The sequence below is a fragment of the Pyrgilauda ruficollis genome, unplaced genomic scaffold (genome assembly GCF_017590135.1).
Source record: "Pyrgilauda ruficollis isolate IOZ18807 unplaced genomic scaffold, ASM1759013v1 scaffold13, whole genome shotgun sequence".
Classification (NCBI taxonomy): Eukaryota; Metazoa; Chordata; class Aves; order Passeriformes; family Passeridae; genus Pyrgilauda; species Pyrgilauda ruficollis.
In genome coordinates this window covers 7,870,488-7,888,747 of record NW_024511432.1, presented here as the reverse complement: position 1 = coordinate 7,888,747, position 18,260 = coordinate 7,870,488, and the positions used below count along the sequence as shown (strand labels likewise).

Genomic DNA, 18,260 nt, shown 5'->3' with positions numbered 1-18,260 from the left:
ATCTTTAGTGAGAGTTTAGATATGCTGTGAGGGGAATGATGGATTAAAATCAGTCCACAAATTACTGAACCTCTTGCTGTGTGTTAAAATGGAAATGAATGGCTTAAAGAATTTTGAGGACTTCTGAGAAGCAACAACAAATAGCCCATGTCTTCATTTTTGCTATGTCTGATGGTAAGCACATCGGCAACTCCCAGTTGTAAAGCCTTTGTCCCAGTTTAACCAATTGATTAAATATTTAAGAGCTGTAGTATGGTCCTCAGATATCAGTCTGCACTGTAAACTCCATGGCATTTACATACATTGCAGTTATTACACATAGTTTTTAGACACTGTTTTGCTTAACTGCTCTTAATATTGTTACAAAATAGTAAACCACAACCAATAATTCTACACTTGGAGATAGAGTTATACTAAAGTATTGAAATTTAGAAGTCAAGACACAAATTTAAATGATGCATCTTTGTAAAACAGTTCTGGATATTTCACTACTACCTCACTCTTAGTACTTTCCATTTTCTTTGTACATGTAGAATCATAGAATTATTTGGGTTGGAAGAGACCTAAAGGATTTTCCAACCCTCCTGGAATCTTGCATCTGACTCTCAACTTCTTGACTTGAAATGTGAGAACAAGAAAAAAAGCGTTATTATTGTTGTTCCTATTATTATCATCATCATCATAATTATTAAAGTTGAAATAAATTATATTAAGGACAAATCCACTGTCCCAATCCATTTTCAATGAAGAGTATGTAAGGAATCCAGGAGTATCACACTGCTTATAAACCCTGAGTTTTCCTTCCTCAAGGCTTTTGGAGACAAAGGATTCATGTTAGCAGCCCATTACCCATGTCCTGAGAACCTGTGATTTCCTCTTCCAACTACAACTCCTTAATCACCTTCTTTCCTTCTCCCTACCTTCGTCTTGAACCTTTGATGGAAAGGTTTCATCCTAATTGTGCAGATCTTACATACTGGTGCCAAGTCAGAATAGTTTCAAATGCAAGGCTTTAGTGACATTCAAAACTTGATTTCCTACAGATGGATATCTGAGTCCAGAAATCAGCTCCAAGTGCCTAGATTCCCCAGTACTGTTGAGTAATTCCTGTTCTCATGGAAATTCTGGGTAACTGTGTTCAGGAAATCAGCTCCAAGTGCTAGATCCCCAGTACTGTTGAGTAATTCCTGTTCTCATGGAAATTCTGGGTAACTGTGGTATAATTCAGCATCTTAATTTCTATATAGATTCAACATACTTAATTTTAGCCACAGAGCTTTTGAAACCATTAATCCATAAAGAAGGGAAAAGGAGGTGAGAGGCATGGAAGGAAAACAGTTGATTTCCTTGCCTTGTGACACATTTTTCAATAAAACCATAGGAAAGAACCTCTAAACTACTTATGAAAACTATCTTTTGTTTTATTTTCACTCCTTCTTTCCCCTGTTCTCTATTCAAACAAGTTTTGCAATCTTTCCTGAAGTATGACAAAGGTGACAGCACAGAGCAGCACTTTGGGAACCAGGGTTTACCATTCAGAAGCAGAAACTGTCAGCAGGGAGGTCTGGCTGTGTAAGCCACATCCTTCTCTACACTCATATTCATCTAAAGCACACTGCCAACTTTCCAGCGAGCAGAATTCTGTGATAACACATTACCAAGCAGAATTCAGGCAGGATTGGGCAGGCAGTTGCCTGTTGCCAGTCCATAACTGTTTTTTTATGACGAACATTCTGACTGCTGGTATATAGTAAGACAAGCTGCCCTTATTATACAGTAAGTCTTTTTATAGAAGATGGTAATTTCTCCAGTGCTCCTACTCCTGAAGGCTTTATGAACACAACCACTCACTTCCAAAAGCACAAGTGATTGCAGAAGCTGTGTTTTTAATGCAGGTATTAACTGATTGCTACAGTCTGGCTATTATAATTGTCTAAGAATATATGCTAAGTGTCCAAAATAGGATCCAACCCTCCCAGACTGGTGGTGTTAGACCACACAGACATAAAGTCTTTCTTAGAATTGCTTTGTTATACACTGCTTCCCTAGAACAAACCCAGCATCAGAAGAGCAGTACTGGTTTGATCCTGCCCCACTGAAGTACACAGGAATTGTGATTTCAACAGCAGAAGAATATTACTCCTTTGCAGTCTTTATTTCAGAGCTGGAGAAAGTTATTGCATGATTTCCGAGCCCTGGGTGTCCTGTCTTGCTACAGCACTCTTGCTAGTCTGAGAAACAGATTTTGTGGCATTGATGTAGGGGAAGGATTGTGGCTGGGCAATTGCACAGCATCCATCTTTACTGAAGCCTGCAGGACTGTGGGAATGAGCTGATTTTCTGGCCCAACAGCAGCATTGAAGAATGAACCCTCTGCAACTCCCTCACTGACCATCCAAACCGCTGTTTCCTTGGGCCCAGTGTATGTACTGAAAAAAGCATCTGAGTGTTGTGCATCTTGGTTTTTGCCAGTTATTTTTCATTTATTCTGCACCTCCTGACCTATGTGGGTATGTGTGTATAGCACTTTTCTCTTCACTGATATTTTGATTTCTATTTTTCTCTTCTGTAATGAAAGACCTCATGCAATGTCTATCCTGAAGCATGCCAAAGGTGACAGCACGTTACTTGCCCTTAAGATCCATATCTCGAGGGAAAGTATGATACTGATTCCAGTCAAATTCCAGTTAAATAAAAAAAGAGGAAGAGGCTGGACTTCTCCTGGCACAGCACTCTGTAGAGTAATGGGAAGCGTTTTTCAGACCACAAGGTGGAGCAGTAGATCCTCACAGGTCTTGGGAAATCCCAACCTGATAATTAGTGTCACAACATTTATAGGAAAAAATAATGTCATGGTGGCTCATTACTTCTAAATACAGAGCTGACCAGTTAGAACAAATATTATCAGCGGACCATTCCTGGATTTCCCACTTTATTTTATTTATTAGGATATTATAGGAGTGGCAACTTTTAGTGGTGCCTAATTCACTGACCTCATTTGTCAGCAGGGCCACAACAACAAGGACACAATCCATAGATAAGAAGAGGTTAGCCTTGAACACACCTTTTTTAAAGAAAGTGCATCAATAAAATGGAGATACAGTCTCTTTTCCTCAAGGATTGGTACAGAAGGAAACAATTTCTCAAATCCTATATTTAGAAGGTGCTCCAAATACCCTCAAAAGATTCGCCTTTGGGAAAAAAAACAAGCTCCACACAGACTTTCATAGATACATTCTAAAACTGAAAGATTTCTTTTTTCTTCTTCAGTGTTAATGTAACCCACATTTCAGGAGGTCTCAGCATCTTTCCTTCTTGGCAGAGGAATCCTTATTTCACAACGCAGTAATTTCACAATTAAGTATATTGTACTTACTATGATATTAGAGAGTTCAAGGCCAAATGTTACCAAAACATCGAGTTACAGCTCAGAAGCCACTCTCAGAAGTGGCTTGACTCTTCATCAGCATGCAGGGCTGTATCTGCCTACTGATGTGCAGTAAGACTGATGCTTGAAGAAAGCTCCCAAGCTCCTGCCCTCTGACTGAGGGGGGATTACAGCTGTACAAGGCAGCTTAAATCTACAATTTATCCCAAAACTAAGGAATAGTTTGTGCTGTGCACTGCTTTGTCTCCTTTCAGAAGAGAAATTCAGATGTGTAAACGAGATTATGAGACAGGTGTTGGTGAGAACAACGACAGTCCAGGACTTGGCTTTGGGGAAGAGTTTGATCACTTGCTTCTTGGCCCAGTTTGTTTCTCATGTATGTATGGCTGTACAGCCCTAGTTAAAATCAATAGATTCAAACCACATGGGAGGAATCCTGACCCGGCTGAAGTCAATGGGTGATTTTTTTCCATTGACGTCACCAGAGCCGCGATTTAAACCCAAATAACAGACATCTTTCTCTTAAGGACTCCTAAGTAGACAGAATTTCCAGACTAAGAATTACGTGAGAAGAAAAACACAGTAAAGTAATAAAAAAACTCTTCAGACTAAACTGATACACAAGACTTCCACTGAAGTAGTAACTGATCTTCACTCAGTACAATAGCTCGGTACTTTACCTAAAAAGCAAACTGTCAGGATAACATAGATGATGGTGATTATTACACAAAATAGATTTACTCTGTGAGAGTTAGACTATGACCTCAGCATTCTCCTATGCTGGGCTCAAGCAATAAAAAAAGTTCTATTTTAAGAAGTGCCTTTTACTCTCACAGTTTCATAGGGACGAATGATTTAGGCAAGAATCTCTTTCTAGCTTTCAAGGCTGAAAAGAAAAGCTGGGAAAGCACAAAGTAAATTCAAAACTAAAAGCAAGCAGGCAAATAAAAGGATTGCAGTAGAAGATCGTGCTTTTTGAAGTATTCTGGGGTGTACTTCATGGTTTTTGAACTTTTGAAATTGGTGGCTATAAGAATACAGTTATTCTCTGGCATAAGTTACTGTCTTGACTCTGCCCTAACAGAAAGAGCCAGAAACCAGCTACCAGGGTTTTCCTAAACAGCCAGTTAATCCTCTGCTGACTCATACAGAAGCTGATGACAAAATCACTGTGTTTGACCCTAAATTACGAGATTTTGAGATCTTCAAGATCACCTATATGTTTCTTACTAAATACTGTTCTACAGTCATGATGTATTATGTGTTTAAAGCTGTTTAGAAATAGAAAAATAAAAAATCACTGTGTGACAAGTTGAAAATTCCAGACTCAGCCACATTGATTTATCATAAGGTCTGAGTAATCAGTGAACAAAAGTGCCCTGCAATCTGCCCAAACAAAAGTTTGCACTGTGATGAAACAAGAAGGATTTTGCTTCAAACTGTTAAAAGGCCTCTGCTTCATCTTGGCAGGGAGCTATGACGGGCCCTGGGGTACTTTCCACATTCTTCCATGGCGTATCAAGCTAGGAGGTCCTGTGCAGAATGGCAGTGACAAAGCATGTACTGGACAGCTTGGACTGAGGGGAAAATTACATTGCTTGAAGCCTGCTAGGAAAACAGTCCACTAAGAACAAACATAAGGCTCAAGTTGCAAACTTAAAGAAAAACTTTTGTCTTAATTAATTCCCACAGAAGAAGCTGAGTAGTCTAAATAAGACTCAGTTTACCCCTTCAAGCAAATTGATGTCAAGAGAAGTTCTTACAGTCCTCCTACTGCAGGAGGGATGATAATGAGAGGTTCCACTTTGTGCTTACAATGCCCAGATTCTCAGAGACCCCACCTAATGGCTGGCACACAGAAAATTACCAGCACTACCCTGTGCCAAATACAGATTTTTCCCGAAAGGAAAAGTTTTCTGTGAAGAACTTGGTGGCAGTTTTTATGAAATTCCTCTGTTCAGTGCTAACAGAAAGGTGCAAAATAAAGAGGCCACACCCACTAGCACAATCCAACAGTAACTATAATCTTTGATAAGAGTACAGCATTTTCAATTTTTCTAGGCAATTGTGCAAATAGTAGCCATGATTGTAATGGTAAATTTGCCAATGTCATTGTTAACAGCACCACACACAGCCATTAAAGTTTACAAATAAATTAAAATGGTGCAGCATTTGTCTTCTCTAAGAAAATATTCTTTATGGTTAGATAACATACAATTATATACATACTGTTAATTTTAAATATGTCTGATATCTGTACCTCATCATCTAGAAAGCATGTCTAAGAAATATCAGAAAACTGCACATAGTGGGTTTGAAGAAAACATGGAGAGTGGCTTTACAGGGTATGTAACTTTTTGCCTTCTGCTTTAAAGCCCTGTTTAAGCCTCCATTATATGTACAGTTACTCTGCTGTCTTTAGCAGAGTCAGAAAGAACATTCATCCTGATGGCTGTATTTCTAATGACTGAGAGTAAAAGTTAGATTTAGTGGAATTCTTATAGATAGGAGTGTTGACTGTCTCACACTTCTCTAATAGAAATAACGCTTTACTGAGAGGAACAATTTAGGGGATTCTGTTAGGCAAGAGTTTGTAAAGATTAAGATAGTACAGAAAGTATAACACTAATAAAAATAAATCTCTAATGAAGACTGGAAGGAAAAGGGGTGTTTTGCTTTAGTCTTTGAGTCCAAACATTGAAGTTACTACTTAGAATTGGATTAATCACTAAATGGTGTAAAGCAAGTTTTTAACAGTATCACAGACTGTTGTGCTTGATTCTTCTTCAGCAGAATGTCAAGGCATTTTCCTCCTATTGGTTTGTACATTAATCCTCTTGAAAGCTGCTTGGCACTTGTCTGGAGCTGATTTAAGATGTCTTGGGCATTTTGTTTTACCCTGGCACAGTTATGAATCTCATGCTGCCTAAAATGGGTACTGCATCCTCCCCAGAGGGTGCTTAACTTGGAAGCTGCTGGCTGGTTTTTATTTTGACAACGTGCAAAAGAAAAGCAGTCTTTAAGAGCAACACCCTCCATCCCAGATTGCTGAGAACCAGGAATTGCCCTGCTACATGCACAGCACAAAGCACATTTCACACAGGGGCAATCCTGAGAATGTTAGAGAGAGTAGAAAGCCAGGAGCAACCAATGCCTAAATGAGGGGCTCAGCTTCAGAGGACTCATCCCAGGCTCTTATTTATTAAGGTGGAAAAACATTTCAGGGATATAAACTTGGCATTCCTGATACTGAACTGTTAAAAGCACAGCTCAGAAAGCAGGTTTCATAACTTAATGTAGGTACCAAAATGTCTGCACAGCTCTGCAACCTGCCAATGCATGAACACATTACACCAAAAAAGTATCTGTAAGGTGGCAATTTCAGATAGAAAAGCAGATATCACTATTACACTGAACTAATTAGTTTAGTTCACTCAGTCTCTGTCCATTATAAAAAGGCCAATACCTGATTTGAAACCTAAACACAAGCAAACAAAAAACCCCAAAACAAAACAATACCAAAAAAACCCCTCCAAAACAAAACCACCAAATAGCAAAGGATCTGTCTAGTATCTTCCAATCAGCTTTGTAGGTTTTTCCATCTGCAACTCTGGTCTATGCTAGACAGCAAGTTACATCAAAGTATCTCACAAGCCATCCTGGCATCAAATTCAGACTGATCCATGAATTTTTAAAATATTCATTTTAGTTTACAGCTGACTGAGGAAAAGAAAATCCAACACAAATGAACATACAGGTTCTCTGAGAAGATGAGAAAACTATGACTAACAGTCTATATCTGAACCAAAGTAGAACTGTAGTTGCCAAAATCTCCCTGGCACCAACTCTCCCTACATTTAAGAGACAGCTAAGCTGGTGAGGTAGTATTTCCTTTTGTGTACATGATGATGTTCCACATATCACAGAAAATATCTTTTCAGTACTTAACAGTTCAAGCAAAACTTACCACATGAGGTTATGCTGTTATGGATCTAGTGCTGGAATCTAGGAAAACCTGCTTATCTTGATCCACAAGCCCACAGAAAATACCTTCTGATAACTTAATTCAAAAGTAATTTTAGCCATGGATGCTCTGCCACCAATAAATCAAGGTACATTTTGACAGGCACCTTGCTCTTTGTACATCTGAAGTACAGCCTACACCTCACCTGGGTGGTTTTGTTGATATGCAATTGCAGGTGAATATATCCTTGTGTGACCCCTAACAGCTGCAAGGCTGGAGAAAAAAAGCATGAATAGAACATTCCTATCAATTAAATGCTAGAATAGTATTTTTTGCTTTTAATTTAATATCTCTTAAGCTTCCAGCCATGTCTGTTTTGTTCTCCAGGGAGGCATCTGCATGCTTACCCAGTAGTCCAGTACTACACATCTCCCCTGACTAGGACCTTTTGAAGAGTTTGTTCACTATAAAGTTTGCAGGTTTGTTCCCAACAGTGTTATCTGTCCAGGAAAGGATACTCCCACTCCTACAACCCCTGTTCTGTTGAGCATTAGCAATAGGGGTGGCATAAATAGCAGAACAATCTACAAGCTGACTCCACAGTCCAGCTCTTTTACTCTCTCATTTCCTGTTTAAGCCAGCCAGGTAGTTAAAAGAGAAAAAGGCACAAAATCAAGATGGTGGATTTGGGCAGGAATGTGAGTAGCTAGGCTTTCATGTTGTTACAAACTCCAAGTGTTTACTTACCAAACTACAGATCTTTGGACTTTCAGTGGTCACACTCATGGCAAATGATGGGAATTGCTCTTTTCCTAAGCCAGCCACAGTGAGTGTTGTGAAGGTCAGCAGCAGGAAGCCCCTGCAAATTTCTAGAGCTCCCATTGCCACATTGTCCACCTTGGATCAACCTGATTTATATTCTCTCATACCCACCATGTCTCTTCATTGATTCCTTAATTTCCTACCAAAAAACACAGGGCAGAGTCCTGTTCTTGTATGTGCCTGCAATTATCTTTAAACTACACATTGTTGTAAATGTGAACATTTCATTAATTTATGTAAATAGGACCTTGGCCAATGACTTGGCTGTTATTTATGAATGAATCATGCTGCTCTGAGTGGCTGGATATATTTAGCTCTCATTAATTTGTTCAAAATAGCTACTAATGGGTTTCTTTAGCTCATGACTCTTGTAACAAAAGGCAAAGGGATGATTGGATTTACGTGGGGAGGGCCTAGGTAACCCTTTCAGTTACTGATCAGTAACTGATTACCTTTCAGTTACTGATTCAGTGACCACCTTCTAAATACACTGCACTTCAAGTTACTTCAAGTGATTTTAAGGCAGTAGCAGGTTAACAGCTCAAGACAAAAAATGCAGGCTTCAACTGGCCTCAGCCAACAGCACTGAACCATTTCTGGAAACTATTTGTTTTCACTTTCTTTTGAGTGAAAGGAATGCTGTTAAATTTGCAATTTGGAAAAAACTGAAGGCTCAGAGCCCAAATAGAGAGTAGTAATATAAATAAGCTCAAATCTAGCAAAAAATGTGTTAGAGGGAGTAGCTAAATGTAAAGGCTTCAAGAGAAACATGCCACTGACCATGGAATAGATCCACTGGTTTTATGATTTAGAAAAACTTTCCATTTAAAAAGGTTGCATACTTGGAAGATTTTATTGTATACTTGGAGAATTTTACACGTGTGAAGTGCCGCTGAAGTTTTTATAGTATGTCATGCGATCTGTTTTGCAGAAAAATGTTATTTTTCACAACTAGAATCTCTTGCTAGCTGCTGTCAACATCATCATACAGCTGCTGTTATCATCATCATCCTGTCTTTGACCTGAGGTTCCCTCATGCTCCTTTGCAGCTCTGACATCTCTTTGGAGGGTCCACACAGACCCTCATTGCTTTTAATCTCAGGTCAGTAAGGTCTCAGTGTTCCATCCCTTCTTCCCAGCTGTCAGCAGCAGGCTCCAGCTCCCCTCCTTCAGAGGTGCCCTTGGAGGCTGTGCAAGCTTGGTGGTCTGTCTGCTGAAGAGCCAGATAACATCCATGTACTAGAAACACCTGCTTTTCCAATTACCATTTCTACCCATGGTGATCTTGTACAATCTAGATTTCAAGAACTCTGCGTCAGTGACTTTGTTCTTCATTCACAAGAGTCTCCATAGATCAGAGTTTCCACCCATTTTCCTTGTCCAAGCAAATGTGCTACATTCTATCAACTGTTTGTTGATATTGTTTGGAGTACTATTTATTCTGAATGAAAAAAACCCCAGTGTTGATCAATGTTAATAGAGATATTAGCTTGTATTTCAGTTCAGCATTTGGGAGATCTCTACTTTTAGACTTTTCCTGCACAAATACTGGAAACAATCCTATTGGAAAATATACTTCCATATTTGCTCAGAGTTTGTTGTTTTAGCAGACACCCCTGCCAGTATAACATTTTGACTAGAAATAACCATGGTAACAAATGCAGAAGGCTAACAAGCACAAAGAGTTCAAAATTGTTTCAACTACCCCTGTCCTGGCCTATTTCTTATGTGCATCAAAAATCCTTTTAGGATAACCACAGCTGCTTAAATTATCTTTTTCAGCCATTAGTAAATTAAAGCTTCTTCTTTTCTGGGATTTAAAAGTGAGATGAGACTCCTGGTAGGACTGAGAAGAATATTTAGAGCTTTTGCTTCCCACCCCTTAGGATGCTGGGAATGCTTACGAAGAGAGGAAACACTCCATGTGGATTCTGGTATACCAAAATTAAGAAGTTATTTTGGCACTGAATACAGGAATGCAAAGTCTGTCTTTTGTCCTTCATTAATTAAATGTAATAGTTTTTTTAAAAAAAATCTGTGTAAGTTTCCACTTGAAGTTTCACATAGATGGTTCTTGTAGAAGCTGAGGGTTTGACCTAACCTAGTTTTGCATTAGACATAGGTTGTCTTAACTCCCTATTTGCACTGGTGCCTTAAAGAGACATGTATGGATCCTGTGACATCTCTCAGGAGAGAGATGTAGCAGTTCCCAAAAGTCCGAGGCCAGCCTGTGCCTTCCGAGCTGCATGTGACTCAGTAGAGGGTCAAGCATGGCTCTTGCACCAGAGCTGTATTACAGATGTCAATGACTTCAGCTTTTTAACTGCAGAGGGAAATTAGGAACCATTAGGGACTGCTGAAACTAGTGCTGCCTTGTGGGATGCAGCTGTGCGCTCACACCGAGGGGGAGTGGAATGCCCTGGAGTGCGATCGGCGTGTTGCTGCCAAGGCAGCCATCGCACAGATTGCGCTCCCTCAGCTCGCCGAGGTAGGGAGGTCTTGGCAGGCTTCTCCGAAGTGTTAGCCAAGCTCTGCTTCCTAAGAGCTCAGCTGTCTGGCCTATCCAAATGTGACACTGGATTCATGGGATTGAAGCACCGCAGTTTCCATGGCCGGTGGCACGGGCAGGAGTGACACACGGTGCCACCCTTCCTAACGCGCGCTGACTTCCGTGCAGGGGAGGCATTAACAGCAAGTGCCCCCGCAGAGGAGGCTGGGCTGGTGCTCCAGTTCACACCAGTGGATCTAAAGCAAGAGGACCACCAGGACTGCCTTGCCTCTGGCCCACAGGATGTTCACACAAACAGGACTGCAAAATTCTTCCAAACAGCACCTCTTGTCCATAGGACACTGCTCCTAAACAGCCCTAAGACAAACCCCCTGTGCAGGCCCAGAGCCACCCTGGTCAGCTCTCACTCATAGGCTGTTCACAGGCATTTGCAGACCATTCTATTCTATATCTGCTTCATGTGGAAATTTGAATGATATTTTGACCATCATTTATTTTTCTTCGAAGAGGCCTTGATCCCAGAAAGGGTTGAGCGAACACCATGAAAATTGATTCTGGATATTGGTGAGGAAAATAAAAGCAAATATAAAGATACTTACAAAAGTACCTGACTTTTTGTTATTTTTTTACCTAACCAGAAGCTGCTAAACAAGAAGTTTCCAGAAGACTCCAAAACATTAAGTCAAACTAATATGACTAAGCACCCTTACTTTGGTATTTATCTCAATTTCAAAATACTTCAATCACTTAGCACCTGAAAAGTAACCCAGCTATGAAACCCTGCCATACTGTGTAACTGCTCTTTGATGAAAATTACACCACACCTTATTAATCCCTTGCGGGGGCAGGGCGGGGGAAGGAAAAAAAAGGAAGAAACCTCCTATAACTAAAGCCTGGAATGACTCGCAGCCAAACAGATGACACTTAAGCAAGTGTGCCTAAGTACAGTACACCTCACAGTTCATCTTGGGATTAGTCATGCTCTTAAAAACTGTGTATTTTAAACTAGCATTTAATACATATGTCCACTACACATCTCCAGGATTAATCTTCTCAAAGACAAATTTCCCTGAATAGGCATCATGTTTTCCACAGTCTCATGACATCAATCAAACATCACTCCCTGCAAACTCCATACCTCCCAAATACAAGCCAGGTTTGTGAGTCAGCTCCACACACTGTAATATGATCAAAGCAAGACAAGTATGGCACTTCAAAAGCTCACTTGCAGGAAATCTGACAGTAAAACCACCTAAAATAATTTTTCCAGATACTAGATATAGTGAAAGAAATATGTAGCATCCCAGACTGATTTTGCTGAGTATGTTTCAACATTGAACATAGCTCAGAACTGCAGGGTATTAAGCATCTGTTGAATACAATTTTTTTTTTTTTTTGCACAGTATTAAAACATACAACAGTTCAACATAGCAATCATAGAAAACAGATTATAAACAACACTAAAATATTACTAAAACCATGTATGACTGATACTGTAGTAGCTTATGCAAATGCAAGTTGCATTTACATTACACTCCATCATGAAGAAGATTCTTGCCCCCAAAGTGATATAAGCAATATGTTTCAATTTTAATATGCATTCTCAAAGGTTTAAGCTATTTTTTCTTTCTGTTGATATTGTTTCTTGTCTGTTTCATTGCAAGGTTTCAACTTTCAAATGACTAAACTTGTGACTGAATGCTGAATACATTGTCCTTACCATTATGTTACAGCACGTTACTTTTAGAAGTAGATTGGTGGTATGACTAAGAAAGCAGTTTGTTTTTCCATTCTCCAGTATATAGTCAAAATTCCCTTTCTGAGCAGTCATGCAAGGCAGGTTACACCAGTAATATCAGTGAAAAGCAAGCTCAAAAGGTAAAGAAACAACTGTTCAGACTTTAAAAGCATAACAGTAGTTTCAAACATACTTTTTAAACTTGTAATTTATTCTGCTTACTGGCATGTTTTGAAAAGCTACAGTCATGCTTCCCAATTTTTACCTCCTGTAAGTGTATAAATTTAGGAACAATGCAAATTTACTTTCTTTTACAAAGGAAGTTTGTAATTACTAAACCAATACAACAGATTTTAAAGGTTTACAAAAGTTTGTTATATTTGCTATTAGGAGACATAATCAAGCTACTGCTGTTTTTTACTTTTGCTGAAAAATTGCACCATGATATTCACAATCTAGTTTCCTTTTCATAGGTAACTCCTCAGGACATTAGTCAGTTATTCAGTGTATGTAATTACTCTGTCAGCTCTCTAGTTATTAAAGCAATCCAATATTGTTTTTCATACAGGCAAGTTGAATATTAATTGAACTCTTCTTGACCAAGCTGTGCAATGTAATAAAAGCTACCCTTTTCTTGTACCACAAGGCAGAGATCTGTCAGAGCCCACAGTTATTAAACATGACACCAGCTATAATTGCTTTACAGTATCACATGTATCCATGCACTGGGATAATCTCTCTGTGAGCTGGATCATATGAAATAGCTAAGGAATTTTCAGGTAGTTTCTACATTAGGTGATGCTTTTGTATTTCAGCTGGCAATACTTTTTATGCTACAGCAGCTCACACAGCAGAATTTTTCCAATGGTGACAGTTTCTCAGTGGCAGTACAAACTCACAGGAGAATGCTCAGCCTTGTGAAGTGCTCCAGGAAGGTGCCAGCAGCCCCAGCACTGTCCTGCTGCAGTATCCAGGTGCTGTACTGGGGCTAGCAGGAACCTCCACATCCTCCACAGTAATGGCCACGAGTATCACCAGGTTGGAAAGGGGTGTGTTGTCTAACCCATTTCATAAGAATAAGGAAATTTATTACAGCAAAATCCAAAATATGTCATGGAAGTCCAAATTCTATATAATTAGCCAGTAGTAATTAATTTTCAAGCCAGAGGTTCCTGCAGACATTTCACACAGTGGTTTAAGCTGCACTTACAGGATTGCACATTTTTCTTTTCTGTTGCTGGATCTGTGCTCCCTTCTGAAAATACTATACTAAAAATAAAACCTAAAAAAATGTTTCATAGTCCCTTTCCCTTTCAGCTATGCAAGTGTGTTCAGCTTTTTTTTTCTTCTTCAGTTAAGGATTAATTCTCAGGGACACATTTTTTTTGTCTTTAAAACCAAAAAGCAGAGGGGAAACATTAAGGGGAAATAGGAGTGACAGCCTACAGCTTCTTTCAGGGATTCCGTCTCTGAGACCTTTAAAAAATGCAGAAAAATGGATAAGAATACATGGGTTCTTCCTTCCTGATATTTCCTTTATATTTCCCATAAGCAGGGGTTTTGTCTTTAGCTGGTAAAAGTAAGCAACAGAGAAAGAAAAATGCAACTAATACAAAGACTACACTGTCTCTTTCCTGTCTTTTCAGGTGCTTTTCTTATTCCCTACATCCTCTTCTTAATCATTGCTGGAATGCCCCTGTTCTATATGGAATTAGCACTGGGACAGTATAACAGAGAAGGGGCTGCCACTGTTTGGAAAATCTGTCCAGTTTTCAAAGGTGAGTGTTCCTCTGCTCCCCTGAGCAGCACCTGAGGGTGATCACAAGCAACATAAACATCTCTCATCTTTCACACACAAGGTGGTGGTTGGTGACCTTTCCCCAACCCTTGAAGTCAGAAGTCTTTATGTTATCAAAGGTGAAGCACAAAATGGGAAAAGCCACAGAAATCGTCTTCAGGGTGATTGCTGGCTGAGTGTAAGAGAGGGCAATGAGCAGGAGCAGCTCAGCCCTGCTCTCCCTTTCCCCTTTGTACTGGGGATTTGGGGGAACTGGGAATCTCTAGGTGGTCCAAACGTTGGAAATACCAAATCCCATCCAGGTTAGTTCAGCCCTGTCTTCCCCACTGACTAAGGTAATGACTACTCCACTCAGGGCATGGAGCTTTCTCTGCAGAAGCCAACATACCCCAGTGGCAACAACAGTAAAATGGAGTTGTGAAGACTGTGGGTTTGGCCACTAGACTTATAACAGCACAGGAGTTTTCTGTGGTATCTCTGTACCTCAGTTTTCCTGCCTGTGAAGTGGGAGCAATGATTGTAAAGTGTCTTTCGGGTTTAGCAATGAAAAACACATATTAAAATCTGAACATTATTACTATTGAGTGTTTACCACTAGGATTAACTCTCCAGCATCACTGAATAAAAGGCTGTGGAGTGTTATTTGTGCACAGCATCATTCTGCAAGGAAAAATAGGTTAGGTGCTTCAGGGTGTTTGGCTTTGATCAGGAAATGATCAATGTGTGAAAGAAGCCATATGTGTTCTGTACATGAAACAAGTTAAGGAACCTCAAGAATTTTTAAGCACTGCTTGCCAGCAAAAAATATAAGTTCCTTTGTGTGTATACTAGACTGTATCTACAATCTTATGCAAAAGCCTTTTCAACACAGACATACCTGAAATTAAACCAAGCTCAGCTGACCTTAGAACCTTAAAATTCAGATCGTGTTCACCCTGGGACTGACAAAAGCTGAGGAGCTTAACAATAGCAATACAAACTTGATGGATCCGCTGCTTGGGTATAGGTTACACTGAGTAAATGTTAGTCTTCTTTCTCAAAATACAGCTTTCCTCTTCAAGCAGTATAGTGCCACACAATAAGAAAAGTGGAGGGGTTTTTTCATACCAGTCAAACCCAAAACTCACAGTAAAATCAGTGATGTATCAAAAAATATGTAAGCGAGCTGATAAAATAATGTGCCTCAATATTTTAAAATTAATTCATATAGATTTACCTAGCCTTTCTATAATTCTGTCATGGGAGATAAAATTCATCCCAGCACCCAGGAACCTGAATACCCTCGCTCAATAAAAATTCCTGTTGGTATTATTTATATACCTTTGGATGACAATGAGGATTTTGAAAACCTAAATGCAAAAATTAGAACTTCAGGATCTCGAAGCATTTGAGCCAAATACCACTGTGCTCAGAGGTATTCTGTGTTGACTTCTGGATTGAAAAAGATTATGAGAAAGGAAAATAGAACTTATTTCATGTATATTCTTGTTGACATTCCAGCTGTGTTTTTAAGCTGACATTTTCAAGGTGGACTAAACATACATTACTGTTGATTTTTAAGTTCGTTATTACAAGAATATAGAATAGCATAAGTTATTTGATTCTCAAAAAGTAATAAGCATTGAGACATATGCACTTTTAGAGTTTTGACTATAACCTCTGATAACATGCAAACACATTTTACTGCTAGCACTCTTTGGAGTGTTTCTGGGACAACTCAAATCTCTCACTCAAAGGAAAAATACACAGTCTACACAAATTCATAACAGCTTCTCTAAATGAACAGCACTATAGTTCTAATTTTAGCTATGAATATTATTGCTGTGAACTCTGAGCACTCTACTTCTAATGAGATGCTATCATAACACATGCAATTACAAATATACCCTGTAACCTTTGTAATACAGTCTGTTTTCATCTCTGCATTTTTTTCCAGAGTCTATTTTAGACTGTGGGTGGTGGCAGCATTACTTTTAAGAAAAGCTAGAAACATAAGAGCAAATTCATTCCTGAACATTCTTAAGATCGCAGGGAAGAGCTATTTAAAACACATTTTATGCAGTACTTTTTAGTCTTGATATTAAACATCTCTTGTCCTCCTAGACTGGAGGAATTTCAGGAACACTTTTTTAAACTGCAACCATCTAATTTTAATATTTAATATATTATCCATAGTTAGTGGTTTTAGCATTCACCTTAATACTTAGGAATTATTCTTTTGGGGGATTGCTTTCTCCTCTCCATTCTGTTGATCATGGTGTATCACTAGAGTTTGAGTGTTCAAGTATTAGATTCATTTAAGCACCAAGGATTTGAAAATATTGTTCCATCTTTACTTTCACAATTATTTCCCCATTGTTAGGGATGAGCAAACTGGTTTACAGATTAAAAGCCTCCTGCAGAGCAAAGAGTAACTTTTGTACATGCAGCAGTCTTTGAACTGCCAACTCCTTCAGGGTCAGCATCTGTTCCTTATGCAAATTTTAAACCTGGATTAATACTCACAGCGTTTGCTACTTCCTTCCTTTAAAAAGAAACAAGAAACCTTAATAATCTCCAACTGTTAGGCCTCCAAGGCAAAAAATTAAACTGAAGAAAGCTAGAAGTAAAGGCTTGCACCTAGCTGCTGTGACAGTACCCACTGTGGCAGTGATGACGTTCATAAAATAACTGTACTCCCTACCTTTCATACGCAGTACACGCAACTTTGAGGGAGGATTCAGAGAACAAAGCTGCACAAACAGTAAGAATGATTGAAGTCAAGGCAAAGCAAGATTCCTGAACAATGCTGCCAACCAATTTTCATTGGGGTCCAACATTTGTATCAAAGCTTCCTCCCGAGCTGTTGGAAAATGTCCATTTTCATCAGGAGAATATGCACTTCCTGGAGTGCTCTTGCTAAAGAGACCCTCCAGCCACATTTCATGATATGTTCAAGTCAAAGCCAAAAGAGAATGCTTACACTCTGAATTCTGTTATCCTGGAGAGATAGTAAAAGGGGACACAGTTTAGCCCCAGCCTGACAGTCACCAAGTTTTACTGGCATGCCCAAAACCACCTGGAGACCTCAGTGGAGCAGCACAGACTGTTTCATGCGTGACTTGGAGCCACTTACATGCTGATGGAAGCCAGTCTGGAGAGTAGTAATGGGAAAGAAACAAGAGAGGGATCAGTGTCTGTTCCAAACTAGTTCAGGGTGGGAACATGAGGCATAGGGAAACTTCGTTCAAGTGTCGAGCTTTACTTTTCCAAGAGAAGTTGCCAAGGCCCCTGATGTCACGAAGATGAAGTGAGTTTCACTCCTAACATGGGCTTGCAATCTTCTGCATTGGAAGCAAATCAGCAATGGAGTTGTACAAGGACAAATTTTGACATTGCACTGCTTAATTTCTTTTTCTGACAAACAACTGGATTTGATAAAAGCCAGTCATTTTCCAGAACCATTTCTGTAATTTTTTTATTTAGAGGTCAGGTACATTGTGTCCGTATATGTGTATGCAAATGTCAAAAATTCCTTTTTATTGGTGTGAAGACCTAAAATGAATTTGCAGTCATGTATCATTGAGTTTAACTCCAGTGTTTGTGTATACTGTTGCATGTCAAATGTAATGTATAATCTAGTTTTCCTTTGTCTTTAGGTGTAGGCTATGCAGTGATACTCATAGCTCTTTACGTGGGTTTCTACTACAACGTTATCATAGCTTGGTCTCTGTATTACCTATTTTCATCATTCACATTTGAGCTCCCCTGGACAAACTGCCACAACAGCTGGAACAGCCCAAACTGTACAGATCCAAAACTCTTCAATGCATCAGTGCTTGGCAATGGTACTAAATACTCCAAGTACAAGCTCACTCCTGCAGCTGAATTCTATGAGTAAGTGTTGACCCGACTTCACTATTTATTCAAAATTCCATGTCTAAGGGAGTTTCCTCTTGGAGGTAAAATAGTTTGTATCCAGCCTCTAGAACAAGGATCAGAAGACTAAGGTTAATTTACAGCTGTAATGTTGGTCTGTATGCCTGGGTGACTGACTTTTGC

General features: G+C 39.3%; 1 protein-coding gene across 1 annotated transcript in view; it reads left to right on the top strand.

The window, feature by feature from the left end:
* The window catches only part of SLC6A2 (solute carrier family 6 member 2), a 59,058-nt gene that overhangs the window by 7,420 nt on the left and 33,378 nt on the right, over positions 1-18,260 (top strand). Inside the window, 2 exon segments of the mRNA XM_041458760.1 lie at positions 14,068-14,199; positions 17,858-18,095. Coding sequence (XP_041314694.1) covers positions 14,068-14,199; positions 17,858-18,095 — 370 coding nt within the window.